This window comes from Daphnia magna, unplaced genomic scaffold, assembly GCF_020631705.1.
Source record: "Daphnia magna isolate NIES unplaced genomic scaffold, ASM2063170v1.1 Dm_contigs127, whole genome shotgun sequence".
NCBI lineage: Eukaryota > Metazoa > Arthropoda > Branchiopoda > Diplostraca > Daphniidae > Daphnia > Daphnia magna.
The window spans coordinates 55,001-68,947 of NW_025533132.1; the positions used below are offsets into that span (position 1 = coordinate 55,001).

At 47.0% G+C, this 13,947-nt stretch overlaps 1 protein-coding gene and 3 non-coding genes across 4 annotated transcripts; 2 read left to right on the forward strand and 2 right to left on the reverse strand.

The window, feature by feature from the left end:
- The first annotated feature begins 10 nt into the window (after positions 1-10).
- On the forward strand, positions 11-81 carry Trnag-gcc. The gene has a single exon. It is a non-coding gene; the product is annotated as a tRNA-Gly (tRNA).
- Positions 82-358: 277 nt separating this feature from the next.
- Positions 359-4,769, forward strand: LOC123466314 (hepatoma-derived growth factor-related protein 2-like). Its single transcript, XM_045166999.1, has 2 exons — positions 359-1,513; positions 4,563-4,769. Exons 1-2 carry the CDS (start codon positions 477-479, stop codon positions 4,582-4,584), a joined length of 1,059 nt encoding a protein of 352 aa, XP_045022934.1. The 5' UTR covers positions 359-476; the 3' UTR covers positions 4,585-4,769.
- A 189-nt stretch (positions 4,770-4,958) lies between these two features.
- Trnaw-cca lies at positions 4,959-5,030 on the reverse strand. Its single transcript has one exon. It is a non-coding gene; the product is annotated as a tRNA-Trp (tRNA).
- Positions 5,031-9,948: 4,918 nt separating this feature from the next.
- Positions 9,949-10,020, reverse strand: Trnaw-cca. The gene has a single exon. It is a non-coding gene; the product is annotated as a tRNA-Trp (tRNA).
- Between the last annotated feature and the right edge of the window lie 3,927 nt (positions 10,021-13,947).

Below are 13,947 nucleotides of genomic sequence, written 5' to 3' on the forward strand. Positions count from 1 at the left end.
GATTTCATCAGCATCGATGGTTCAGTGGTAGAATGCTCGCCTGCCACGCGGGCGGCCCGGGTTCGATTCCCGGTCGATGCATTTTACGTCCAATATTGACCTTTCATTCAAAGAATCCATAAGCAACTGTAACAAACACAAACTGTAACTAATCAGATTCCCTAGTTACATCACCTCTTCACGAACCCTAAATATATCACTACATGCAATTGGCGAACTTCTCCTTCTCTTAACATTACTACATTTTTGGTAAGCAACAACTTGCTTACGCAACATTAATATGCAATTTGAAATAAAAGTATTGTTGAATGCAATTGTACTCAATTAGCTCCACCTTAACTGGGGGGGGGGGTGTGGACACGATGTATTACAGCCATTTGACGCAACACAAAAACAAAAGAAAAACGGATTGTCTTCTTCGGGCGATAACGCCCCTTGCCACCTCAGACGCTTTTCGGCTTTGACGCAACGCAGTCATGGCTGGTTCTAGCCCAAGTTCAAGTCCTAGTTCCAGCTCCAGTTCAAATTCATCAAGAGATTCTCGTCGAAACAATCGCGATCGTGATCGAGCAAATCGCAACCGGGAAAGAAGAGACATCAACCAGGAAGATCAAGATATCCTAGACCGGGCACGTGAGCAAGAACTGCGAGACCGTGAACTACAGGCCCAACGAGAGCGTGAGCAGCAAGATGGAGACCGACGGAGGCGAGGAGAACAGCCGCAAGAAGGCGATGCAGGTGGTGCTGGTGGTATCGGCGTTCCTGAACCCCCAAGAGAGATCCTGCCACGAAAATTTGCAGTCCCCAGAAGACGCATGCGGGTCGTCAGAGACTGGATGACTTCAACCCTGAGTCCTTCGGAAGCCAAGCAGCTACGGGAGAGTTTTTTACCCAGTTTTTCTGACACTGATTTTGATTTAAAATGTCCTCAGGTGGATTCCTCTCTTGCCCGTCGTTTCAAAGATCTCAAGTGCCCCGAAATGGTGAAGGCAGAGGCTACTGAAAAAACCCTGAAAGCTGAACAGTATAAGGTCCTAGATGTCGCTCGCCCTCTTCTTTATCTGAAAGAGCAGATGGCCGAAGGAGAACTTCAAAACTCGCCCATGGCGGAGGCTGTCGATGTCGCTCTGCGTTTGTGGGGCCACACTTTCCATGGAATCACGGCCAACCGCCGCGAAAATTTATTGAAGGTGTCCGATCCGAAGTTCGTCTCCTTGTTAAAGGAACCGAAACGTTTTAAGGCTAAACAGTGTGGAGCCCTGTTCGGCAGTCACTTCATTAAGGAGATGGTTAGAGAGGCGACTAACGACCAGAAATTGAGGAACATCGGACGCCCGGCAGGCCAATCATCGAGCTTCAAAAGTCGCTATCCACCCACCAGCTATAATCCTAGAAATTCCGCAAGCGGCTATCATCGTAACGGCTTCAACGGTGGCAACCGAGGCGGCAACTTCGGTGGTTCCAACAACTCGAATGGAGGCTATAGGAACAACAAGCAGAAATCGAGCCAAAGGTATGTGCCAATTTTATCGGCGCCTAAACAAGCCGCGTGTTCTCCCCCGGTTGGGGGTAGGTTAAAATTTTTCGTAGATTTCTGGCACTCGATTTCGAATGATCCGTGGATCATTCAGAGTGTAAGCGAGGGCGTCCAAATTGATTTCGTGTCCCCCCCGTTTCAAACACACCCCCAGGGTAATATGCAGATGGGCAAAGATCAGTTAGAAATCTGTGATCAGGAAATAAAATCTCTTTTGGAAAAGGGGGCCATCGAACCGATCGAACCAGAAGGGGGTTTTATCAGTGGTGTATTTGTGATCCCGAAACGTACAGGAGGTTTCAGGCCCATCGTAAATTTAAAAGCGCTCAACAAATTTGTTAGGCCCGTTCACTTTAAAATGGAAGGTATTCCCCTCCTCCAAGAGCTGATCCGCCCAGGTGATTTCTTTACTAAAATCGATCTGAAAGATGCGTATCTAACCCTCCCCCTGCGCAAGGAGGATCGGAAGTTTGTAAAAGTAAAATGGGGGGAGGTTTTCTATCAGTTTAAAACCCTGGCCTTCGGTTTGTCGTCCGCACCTTGGATTTTTACTAAAGTTTTAAAGCCAGTCATAACTTTCCTAAGGAAACAAGGGGTCCGTCTCATAATTTACCTTGACGACATTCTTTTGCTTAACAATTGCGAGGAAGGGGCGAGGAAAGATTTTTTATTAGCCAAAGAAATATTAGAAAACTGCGGTTTTTTAATAAACATTGAAAAAACTATCGAAAAGCCAACGCAGATCATTGAATATCTGGGTTTGATTGTAAATTCCCTCCACCTTTCCCTCTCTCTTCGTCAGGAAAAGTTGGTCGAAATTTTGTATTTATGTAACGACTTAATGAAGCGTGAAACAGCTTCGCTCCGGGAGATTTCGAAAATTTTAGGGAATTTAGCTTGGGCAGTCAAATGCATTCCTTTCGCACAGGCCCACTACAGAGCACTGCAACGTTTTCATATAAATGAAAATTCTAGATTCAATGGATCACTTAGCGCTATCGTGAAGCTAGACAGAGAGTCGCGGGACAATCTAAAATGGTGGGTTGACAACATTGAATCCTTAAACGGCCGGGCCATGACAGCTGTAGAACCCGATATTATTATATACTCGGACGCGTCAAAAAAGGATGGGGGAGTACAAAACGGTGTTACGACAAGAGGCCCTTGGTCGGATGATGACAGGGATCGACACATTAATGAGCTCGAATTACTGGCGGGTCTGTTTTCATTGAAAGCTTTTACGGGGAATTTATGCAGAATTTCCGTCCGTCTTATGATGGATAATTTCACGGCAGTGCAATATGTAAACAAAGCAGGTGGGACCAAGTCAGCCAATCTGAACGCTATCATGTTAGATATCGTATCTTAGTGTGAAAGTAGACAGATTGCGATCCAGGCGGTACACGTACCAGGTATTTTGAATGTGGTTGCAGATCACCAGTCCAGGCTGAATCTGGAAGCCGGCGATTGGAAACTACGGCCGGACTATTTCCAGCAAATAGCGTCCCTGTGGAACCCGCAAATAGATTTATTTGCAGCAGCTTGGAACCGTCAGCTGGACAAGTTCATCAGTTGGCAGCCACAGCCGGACGCGATGGCAGTGGATGCATTCACGAGGGATTGGGGCAAATTGAGAGGCTATGCGTTCCCGCCGTTCAAACTCATTCACAGATGCTTGTTAAAGATCTGGAGGGATCAAGCGGATGCGCTTCTGCTGACGCCGGTCTGGCCAGCACAACCTTGGTGGCCAACAATAATGGAGTTGGCATACCAACCGCCTCGTATCCTGAAACCGGTGGCGAATCTACTGTCGGATCCGGAAGGGAACCCGCATCCACTGCTGGCTCGAGGGTCACTGCTAATGGTCGCATGGGCCTTATCAGGCAAAGACTCGAAAACAAAGGCCTTTCGGACAAAGTGGTCCACCTACTCCTGGCAGGAAATCGTGAGGCCACATCAACTGCCTACCAGAGCTGCTGGAACGGTTGGGTCAGTTGGTGTACGGAACGGGATCAAGATCCCGTGTCTCCTGCTCTAGGTACGATTCTAGAATTTTTGTCCGACCTCCACGGAAAAGGTTTGGCTTATAGATCGATCAATGTGTATCGTTCGATGCTCTCGGGTACGCTGGAACAGATGGAAGGCTATGATGTCGGCAAGCATCCATTAGTCATCAAGTTAATGCAGGGAATTTTTAATTCCACTCCACCGAAGCCAAAATATGCCGAATTTTGGGATGTCGGGGTTGTCTTGCGCCATTTACAATCACTTGGACCGGATGTAGACTTGAGCCTCACCTCCTTGTCGCATAAACTTGTCATCTTGTTAGCTCTTACATCCTTATTTAGAGTTTCCGAAATTGCAGCAATTGATTCGGAGTCAATAGTTTTCTCGGGTCCAGTCGTGAAGTTCGCCTTATTGAAGCTGAGGAAGAATCAACGCAAGTCGAACGATATCCAATCCTTCTCTTTGTGTAAACTGGACCCCCCTTCCAACCTTTGCCCAGTCCTGTGCCTTGAAAGGTACGTAAATTTGACTCGATCGTTCAGAGAAAGCCGGCCCCCTTCCAGCCTGATTTTGGGCATTAAATCTCCACACGCTCCAATCGGAGCTTCATCTATTGCCCGTTGGATTAAATCGGTGTTAGCCGACGCAGGGGTCGACACATCGGTATATAGCGCTCATTCTACCCGCGGGGCTTCGGCCTCCAAAGCTAAATCTTCCGGCCTGCCTATCGAAACAATCCTTCGTACGGGTAGCTGGGCAAGGGAAAGTGTGTTTTCCTCACACTATAATAAAAGAATCGTCTCCGAAAATTTCCAAAATGCAATTCTGGGAGTAGAGTGAATACTAGACTTCTAAATCACCCAGTTAAGGTGGAGCTAATTGAGTACAATTAGGAAATTGCTCGAGATCGCGTAGCGATCGATGAGCAGTTGGAATTGTATGAAATTAGAGAGACCTTAACATAAGGCACCCACCCACCATCCCAACAGTTGATAAATGTTCTTTTTTGTATTCACAGGGGTCGCGGCAATGGCTATTGACCGTCACTCAGTCATCAAGATGCAGAGGATTCCGTTACCCACAGAAGAATTACTATTTATTAGTTATGCATAGGAAGCCTCAAAGGTCTGAGGTGGCAAGGGGCGTTATCGCCCGAAGAAGACAATCCGTTTTTCTTTTGTTTTTGTGTTGCGTCAAATGGCTGTAATACATCGTGTCCACACCCCCCCCAGTTAAGGTCTCTCTAATTTCATACAATTCCAACTGCTCATCGATCGCTACGCGATCTCGAGCAATTTCCTAATTGTCAAATTGTTTACACGTCCTAAAAGTCGAAAGATTGTTGTCCTAGAATAGCTGTCGCTCTTAAGTCGTTAAATAATACAATTAAGCACAAAATGCAGAACAAACCCTCTGATCTCGACGTGATTTGAACACGCAACCTCCTGATCTGGAGTCAGGCGCGCTACCATTGCGCCACGAAATCTTGCAACTAATGTTCTGTTTTGCATTCCAGTAATGCACAACATTGAAATGCATGTGCTACGTACGCCATCGAATTTTGTTTTTTGGGATCTGTAGTACATCATTAAAGTAAGATCCCAATGAATTGTGGTGATTAACTTGATTGACATACCGGAATCAGATAGATACACTAGCCAGATGCTTTCTGTGCTTTCCTATACTATAGAGGCCAAGAAACTTCGACAGTTTTAGAGACTATTTCCGACTAAAACATTTTCCGCTAAAGCACGGATGGTAATCAAGTTGCTTAGGTAAGGGTAAGAGGTTCCAAAAAATACAAAACCATTTCGTGTTGGTAGGGAACAGTAGTTGCCATTATTTTGCATCGATGGTTCTGTGTTAGAATGCTGGGTACGCGGTCGATGCATTATAGTAACACAGCAATTTAAAATGCTACAAAAGCTGTTATTGGAACGTAATGCAGACAACAAATTTCAACAGCAGAGTGGCGCAGCGGAAGCGTGCTGGGCCCATAACCCAGAGGTCCGTAGATCGAAACTACGCTATGCTAGTAAGAAATCGAAGCTGAAATATTAAGTCGATGCATTTACAGAATTTATAGCTAAAAAAATTAATTGTTTTAAATAGCAGTAAACAAACTGTTGTAAATGATGTGTAACGAATAAAGACATAAAACCGCACTGATTTCACCAGCATCGATGGTTCAGTGGTTAGGCTTTAAGGGTATTTTCCAAAAGGGAAGAAACTTGTATTAAAAGGGTTTATTTTAAAATGTATTAAAATAAGGGAAAAGTACAAAAATATATTTAAAACAAAATAAAATTAAATAAAATTGACTAAAAAAAAACTATTCTACTGGGAGTGGGGAATCTACGGGACTTGGGGGTTTTCCTCGTCTTCGGGGTTTGTTGCACCGTAGTGGAAGTGGGCACACACCATTTCCATTGATCCCTGGATTGCTGCTAATCGGGCCTTGAATCGAAATGCACCCCAGGACCGTCCATCGATACCAAGTATCGAGCGAATTTCTTCATTCCTGGGGTTCCATGATCCAAGGGACCCGATAACCAGGGGGAGAATCCTACCAAGGGAAGAATATTTAGCAATCTTTCGCTGGTAGGCATTCTCCATGCTCCCTGGTTGGTAATAGCAGACCACGACGTCAACCATCACCCGGGAACCAGATAATGTTAATTCAACATCTGGTCTTAGGCGTTGCCCGGGGATGGCTTTGTTGACAGTGACATCGTGGCCTTGCTTGACAAGCAGCGTTTCCAGGAGATCTTGGACGGTGTTGTGCCTCTTGGTGGCTAACTGGAGACCTTCTTCACAGTGATTAAGAACGTGATACCCAGTCTCGTTTTCCTTCCCACATCGTCGACAACTCGTATCCTGCTCCTGAGAGCAAAACCACGAGTGCCCCCGAAGAGGAAGGATGTCGAGCCGGGCTCTGTGAAGGTATATCCAGTCGCGAAAGGAGAGGGGCGTACGGCAGGATACCAGGCGAGCCATGTCTTTCGATGTTCCTTCCAGGGAGAGGCAATGGGCTACAACTCCCTGGTGGCTCTTGTCGGTGAGCAGGTTCCTGGTATAGCGCTGCCGTGCTACTTTCCGAAGTCCGCGGACTGCCTTAACTGGGCTTACGGAGACGTCATCGGCGACAATTCTTAAATTTTCGTCGCCGGATACATCAATCCGCACTCCCAGTCGTTTGGCAGCTTGGCGGGCAAGAGTCCAAAGGTTAGACCCTGCCTCCGCGTACCTCAGTCTGTAGAGCCCCCATCCATGGATCCTGAAAGATATTCCCCAACTGGTAACACTCCTGGATGCTCAGTTCTGAACCCTCGCCGAATGGTTTCGTGGAGCTGCTCTCGGCAAACATTCCTCACTGTAGGATCTCTACAAGTGAGGAGCTGAGCAGCTCTGGCGATGGTCCAGATATCAGCATCATCAGTGAGGCGGCATGTTCCTAGGCCCCCAACCCGCCGATCTGCATAGAAAAAGGGGACAGTTGCGTGGTTGGGTAAGTTGCAAATAAGGCCTAGGAACTTCCTGCACTCAGTGTCCAGTTGGGTAAGGGAATCTTTCAGGACCCGACCCGAAGCGAGGTGATGGGAAAGGGAGCGAAGAAGGTGACTACGGAAAATTTCAAGTTTTTGCCATGGTGCAAGGTTGGAGGCGGCAATCTTGTCAAGGTTAGGGATAAGGTCAGTTGGTGGTCGGAACCGCAATTTTCCGCCTATCGGTGTACCAAGATATGTTTCTTGGTCGTCTGGACCCAAGCACCGAATCAATTGATTATCAATTCGGCACTGGGTCTCAGACGGCTTGCCTTTGTCAAAGACCAGACAAGCACACTTCCCGGCATTAAATTGCAGTCCCAAGGTGTTAGCGGTGTGGGTTAAAACGTTTAAAATATTTTGGAGCTCGGAAGGAGAATTTGTAACCACGGCAATGTCGTCAGCATATGCCGTGGTTTTCACGAGCGAGCCAAATAATAAAAATCCGGGGTTAATATTGGACTTTCCGGCCCTGACGAGGGGCCCGGAAGCCAGGTTAAAAATAGGGGAACTAAGACCGTCACCCTGGCGAACACCCGCTGTCGGGAAAATGCGAATGGATTCTTTCCCAACGGCAAAATCCATCCGATTTCCCGAATATATGTCCACCAGGATGCGCCGGAGGTCTTCTGGTATTGGAAGTGATGTGAACAGCTCATCCAGAACGGCGTGAGGCACAGAACCAAACGCATTGCACATGTCCAGCCATGCTATGGACATGTGCCTTCGCTTGGTGTTTGTTTCCTCGACAACCGTCTGTAAGAGCTGTGTATGTTCTTGAATACCATGGACCCCCGGGAGGAAACCCTTTTGCTCGGGAGATAACCAGCCAAGGTCTGAGGCGACCTCCGTTATTCTTTGGCTGATCACTCCCGAGAACAGTTTGTAAATGGTGGGAAGAAGGGATATTGGTCTATAGTTGGAATAGTCGCTAGTGTCCCCCTTCTTGAAAATGGGGACAGTTCGCGATGTCTTCCAACAGTTAGGAATCCCCAGCTTCCAGACCATTTTACAAACTGTTTCCAGCAGAATGCAGTTGGGGTCGATGGCTCTAAGATGACGGTATTCTAGGCCATCAACCCCTGGTGATGTATTGGTAGCCCGGCGAAGCTTAGCTTCAAGCTCTTGTTGGGTTGGCGCACGATTGAGGAAGTTCAGCTGGTCCTCTGATGGTTGGGACCAGTCGCAGGTGTCGTAGAGTTCCTTCGCACTTTGGCACTGCTGCGGAGATGGTCTCAATCGGTTGTAAGTCCTCTCGATATATTCCTCCGCAGCTTGAACAGTACCATCGTACGAAGGTGAACGGTCTTCGAGCACCTCTCGAACGGCTCTTCTTGGGTAGATGTTGAAGAGCCGCTGAATCTTCCTCGCCTCGTACGCCTTTTGCTTGATATGTCGCCGGGCCTTCTGCATCTGCCGGTTTTGGTTTCTTTTTCTTTTGTCAGGGTTTCCTCGGGGTTGTTCAGGGCTAGGGTCTTGTAAAATTTGAGCTTTAGGGAGCCAGTCAGCTGTGCAGCGTTCGAGGACGTCGTTTAGGTCATTAAGTGTCACACAGCCCAAGAAGGCAGGGACCCAGAGACTAACAAAATCGTCGTCACTTTGGCTCTGCTCTTCTGAGCTGTGCTGACTACGTCCTCGAATACTTTGCTGACTGGGGACAAGGGATAACATCTCAAGGTTCGGTGAAGGGTCTAAAATCTGTTCTGTTAAAATTTGAGGGTTAATATTTTCTTGTAGAGGGAGTTCATAAAGCCAACTAAAATTTTGTGTATTAAAAGAAGTGGTGAACTCCCTACTAAGATCTAAAATTGGGCTGTCGTTAAAATATGCTGGAGATAGGACATTACCAGGGGATTCAACGATCGCTGGGATTTCCACCACGGATTGCTCATCACGCTCGTCTTCTGTTGCAGTAACCTCCTCTAGAGAGATCACTGCAGCAGAAGAGTCACGGTTGGAGCAATCCATATTGGGCATCCCAGCAAATCGGATGGAGGGTGATGGATTGGGACTGGAATGTAATCTTTGGTAATGTCCTTTTAGGGTAGGGCCATCTCCAGCAAATCCACACACTCCACATTCCCAATATTTCACTAGTCGGAGTGTGTGGGCTGTCTCTAGGTGTCTGTGGATACTACCCATGGCTCTGGTGTTAGTTGCCAAGGTAGTCCACTCACATCTAGGACATTTCGTGGGCTTCCCAGGGTATTTTAAAATAATTTTGTCCCCTTCTATTGTGGAAGGGGAAAACGTGGGGAGAGAGGAGTGATCGGGGTAAGGAGACCCCTGCGAACCATCCATTGCTGATGCAATGGTTAGTTCGAGGGATTGACGGAGAATACTGGAGGAAAGGGCTTCAGTACAAGGTCTTGCATGTCTGCCGGCTGAAAATGTCTGCATGTCTGTGTAACGAATAAAGACATAAAACCGCACTGATTTCATCAGCATCCATGGTTCAGTGGTAGAATGCTCGCCTGCCACGCGGGCGGCCCGGGTTCGATTCCCGGTCGATGCATTTTACGTCCAATATTGACCTTTCATTCAAAGAATCCCTAAGCAACTGTAACAAACACAAACTGTAACTAATCAGATTCCCTAGTTACATCACCTCTTCACGAACCCTAAGTATATCACTACATGCAATTGGCGAACTTCTCCTTCTCTTAACATTACTACATTTTTGGTAAGCAACAACTTGCTTACGCAACATTAATATGCAATTTGAAATAAAAGTATTGTTGAATGCAATTGTCAAATTGTTTACACGTCCTAAAAGTCGAAAGATTGTTGTCCTAGAATAGCTGTCGCTCTTAAGTCGTTAAATAATACAATTAAGCACAAAATGCAGAACAAACCCTCTGATCTCGACGTGATTTGAACACGCAACCTCCTGATCTGGAGTCAGGCGCGCTACCATTGCGCCACGAAATCTTGCAACTAATGTTCTGTTTTGCATTCCAGTAATGCACAACATTGAAATGCATGTGCTACGTACGCCATCGAATTTTGTTTTTTGGGATCTGTAGTACATCATTAAAGTAAGATCCCAATGAATTGTGGTGATTAACTTGATTGACATACCGGAATCAGATAGATACACTAGCCAGATGCTTTCTGTGCTTTCCTATACTATAGAAGCCAAGAAACTTCGACAGTTTTAGAGACTATTTCCGACTAAAACATTTTCCGCTAAAGCACGGATGGTAATCAAGTTGCTTAGGTAAGGGTAAGAGGTTCAAAAAAAACCATTTCGTGTTGGTAGGGAACAGTGGTTGCCATTATTTTGCATCGATGGTTCTGTGTTAGAATGCTGGGTACGCGGTCGATGCATTATAGTAACACAGCAATTTAAATTTTTATTTTAATCATACATTTTAGTACATTTTGTTCATTTTTGTTTGTTTTGAATTTCCCATTCCCAGTTTTATTGGCCTTTGTTTATGTTTTTTTTTGTTGTTGTTGTTTATATTTCGCACCACCATTGTCTTCTGCTTTGTTTTTCTTTTGTTTATTTTTCTTGAATTATCCCACCACCGTAAATTGTATTTGTTTGTTTTTGTTTTGTTTGTTAATATTATGATCCCCACCATTGCCAGATTTCGATTATTTCCCCTTGCCAACGTCTGCATCCGACAGCCTAATTGTTTTGCTTTATTTTGATTTAATGCCCTAAATAGCTGATACCATGAGCCAATAAAAGATAATTTTAATAAAACAAAAAGAGGCCCGTAGATCGAAACTACGCTCTGCTACTAAGAAATCGAAGCTGAAATATTAAGTCGATGCATTTACAGAATTTATAGCTAAAAAAAATAATTGTTTTAAATAGCAGTAAACAAACTGTTGTAAATGATGTGTAACGGATACAGACATAAAACCGCACTGATTTCATCAGCATCGATGGTTCAAAGGTTAGTTAATGGAGTGGTTTCCGGAAGGGGAATAAACATGTATGAGGTAGGTGCATTTTAAAATATTACTAAAATTACATAAATAAAATATGTGGGAAAGAATCTACTAATCTACTGGGTAGGGAGTTTCTACGGGAAAAGGGGGGATATCCTCACCTTCGGGGTTTGGTGCACCATGATGGAAATGGGCACACACCATTTCCATTGATCCCTGTATCGCTGCCAATCGGGCCTTGAATCGGAAGGCACCCCAGGATCTTCCGTTGATTCCGAGAATCGAACGGATTTCGTCGTTTCTGGGGTACCATGATCCAAGAGACCCGACAACCAGGGGGAGAATCCTCCCATGCAAAGAATATTTATCATATTTCCGCTGGTAGGCATTCTCCATACTCCCTGGTTGGTCATAGCAGACCACGACGTCGACCATCACCCGGGAACAGGATAGTTGAAATTCAACATCCGGTCTTAACCTTTGCCCGGGGATGGCATTGTTGATCGTGACGTCGTGTCCCTGCTTGACTAGCAGCGACTCCAAGAGATCTTGGATGGTGTTGTGCCATTTGGTGGCGAGCTGGAGACCTTCTTCACAGTGGTTAAGCACATGAAACCCGGTCTCGTTTTCCTTTCCGCATCGGCGGCAACTCGTATCTTGCTCCTGTGAGCAAAACCACGAGTGCCCCCGAAGAGGAAGGATGTCGAACCGGGCCCTGTGAAGATATCTCCAGTCTCGGAAGGAGAGGGGCGTACGGCAGGATACCAGGCGAGCCATGTCTTTCGACTTGTCTTCCAGGGAGAGGCCAGTGGCAACTACTCCCTGGTGGCTCTTGTCGGAAATTAGGTCCCTGGTATAGCGCTGCCGAGCTACTTTCCGAAGTCCGGGGACTGCCTTGACTGGGCTTACGGAGACGTCATCGGCGACAATTCTTATATTTTCATCGCCGGATACATCAATCCGCACTCCCAGTCGTTTGGCAGCTTGGCGGGCAAGAGTCCAAAGATTGGACCCTGCCTCCGCGTACCTCAGTCTGTAGAGCCCCCCATCCACGGATCCCGAAAGATATTCCCCAACCGGCAACACTCCTGGATGATCGTTTCTGAACCCTCGCCGGATGGTTTCATGGAGCTGCTCTCGACATATGTTCCTCACTGTAGGGTCTCTACAAGTGAGGAACTGAGCAGCCCTGGCGATGGTCCAGATATCGGTATCATCAGTGAGGCGGCATGTTCCTAGGCCCCCAACCAGCCGGTCCACGTAGAAAAACGGGACCGTTGCATGATTGGGAAGGTTGCAAATAAGGCCTAAGAACTTCCTACACTCAGTGTCCAGTTGGGTGAGGCAGTCTTTCAGGACCCGACCCGAAGCGAGGTGATGGGAAAGGGAAGGTAGAAGGTGGCTACGGAAAATCTCAAGTTTTTGCCATGGTGCGAGGTGGGAGGCGGCAATCTTGTCAAGGTTAGGGATAAGGTCAGTGGGAGGACGAAACCGCAATTTTCCGCCGATCGGTGTACCAAGATATGTCTCTTGGTCGTCTGGTCCCAAGCACCGAATGGGTTGAATACCGATTCGGCACAGAGCCTCAGACGGCTTGCCTTTGTCAATGACCAAGCAAGCACACTTCCCGGCGTTGAATTGCAGCCCTAAGGTGTCAGCGGTGAAGGAAAAAATGTCTAAAATCTTTTGGAGATCGTCAGGAGAATTTGTAACCACGGCAATGTCGTCAGCATATGCCGTGGTCTTGACGAGCGAGCCAAATAATAAAAATCCGGGGTTGATATTGGACTTTCCGTCCCTGACGAGGGGCTCGGAAGCCAGATTAAAAATAGGGTCGCTAAGAGCGTCACCCTGACGAACACCTGCTGTTGGGGAAATACGAACAGATTCTTTCTGAACGGCAAAATCCATCCGATTCTCCGAGTAAATGTCCGCCAGGATGCGCCGGAGGTAGTCTGGTATCGGAAGAGAAGCAAACAGCTCTCCAAGAACGGCGTGAGGAACAGAACCAAACGCATTGCACATGTCTAGCCATGCTATAGACACATGCCTACGTTTGGTCCTTGTCTCCTCGACAACGGTCTGCAAGAGCTGTGTGTGCTCCTGGATACCATGAACCCCCGGGAGGAAACCCTTTTGCTCGGGAGATAACCAGCCAAGATCTGAGGCGACCTCTGTGAGTCTCTGGCTGATTACTCCTGAGAACAGTTTGTAGATGGTCGGAAGAAGGGAAATTGGCCTAAAGTTGGAATAATCGCTAGTGTCCCCTTTCTTAAAGATGGGGACTGTTCGCGATATTTTCCAACAGTTAGGAATTCCAATTTTCCAAACTATTCTACAAACTGTTTCCAGCACGATGCAGTCGGGGTCGAGGGCTCTTAGATGTCGATATTCTAGGCCATCGACCCCCTGGTGATGTATTTGTAGCCCGGCGAAGTTTAGCCTCAAGCTCTTTTTGGCTAGGCGCACGATTGAGGAAGTCCATCTGGTCCCTTGATGGATGGGACCAGTCGCAGGTGTCGTAGAGTACCCTCGCACTCTGGCACTGCTGCGAAGGTAGACTCGAGCGGTGGTAAGTCCTCTCAAGGTATTCCTCCGCAGCTTCAACCGTGCCATCGTATGAGGGTGAACGATCTCCGAGCACCACTCGAACGGCTCTTCTTGGGTAGATATTGAAGAGCCGTTGAATCTTCCTCGCTTCGTAGACCTTGAGCTTGATCTGTCGCCGGGCTTTCTGCATCTGCCGGTTTTGGTTTCTTTTTCTACCATTAGGGTTTCCTCAGGGTTTTTCAGGGCTAGGGTCTTCTAAAATCTGTGCTTTGGGGAGCCAGTCAGCAGTGCAACGTACGAGTACGCCCTCAAGATCAAGAAGAGTCTCGCAGTTCAGAAAAGCAGGTACCCAGAGACAAGCGAAATCGCCGCCTCTTTGGCTTTGCTCTTCTGAGCTGTCTT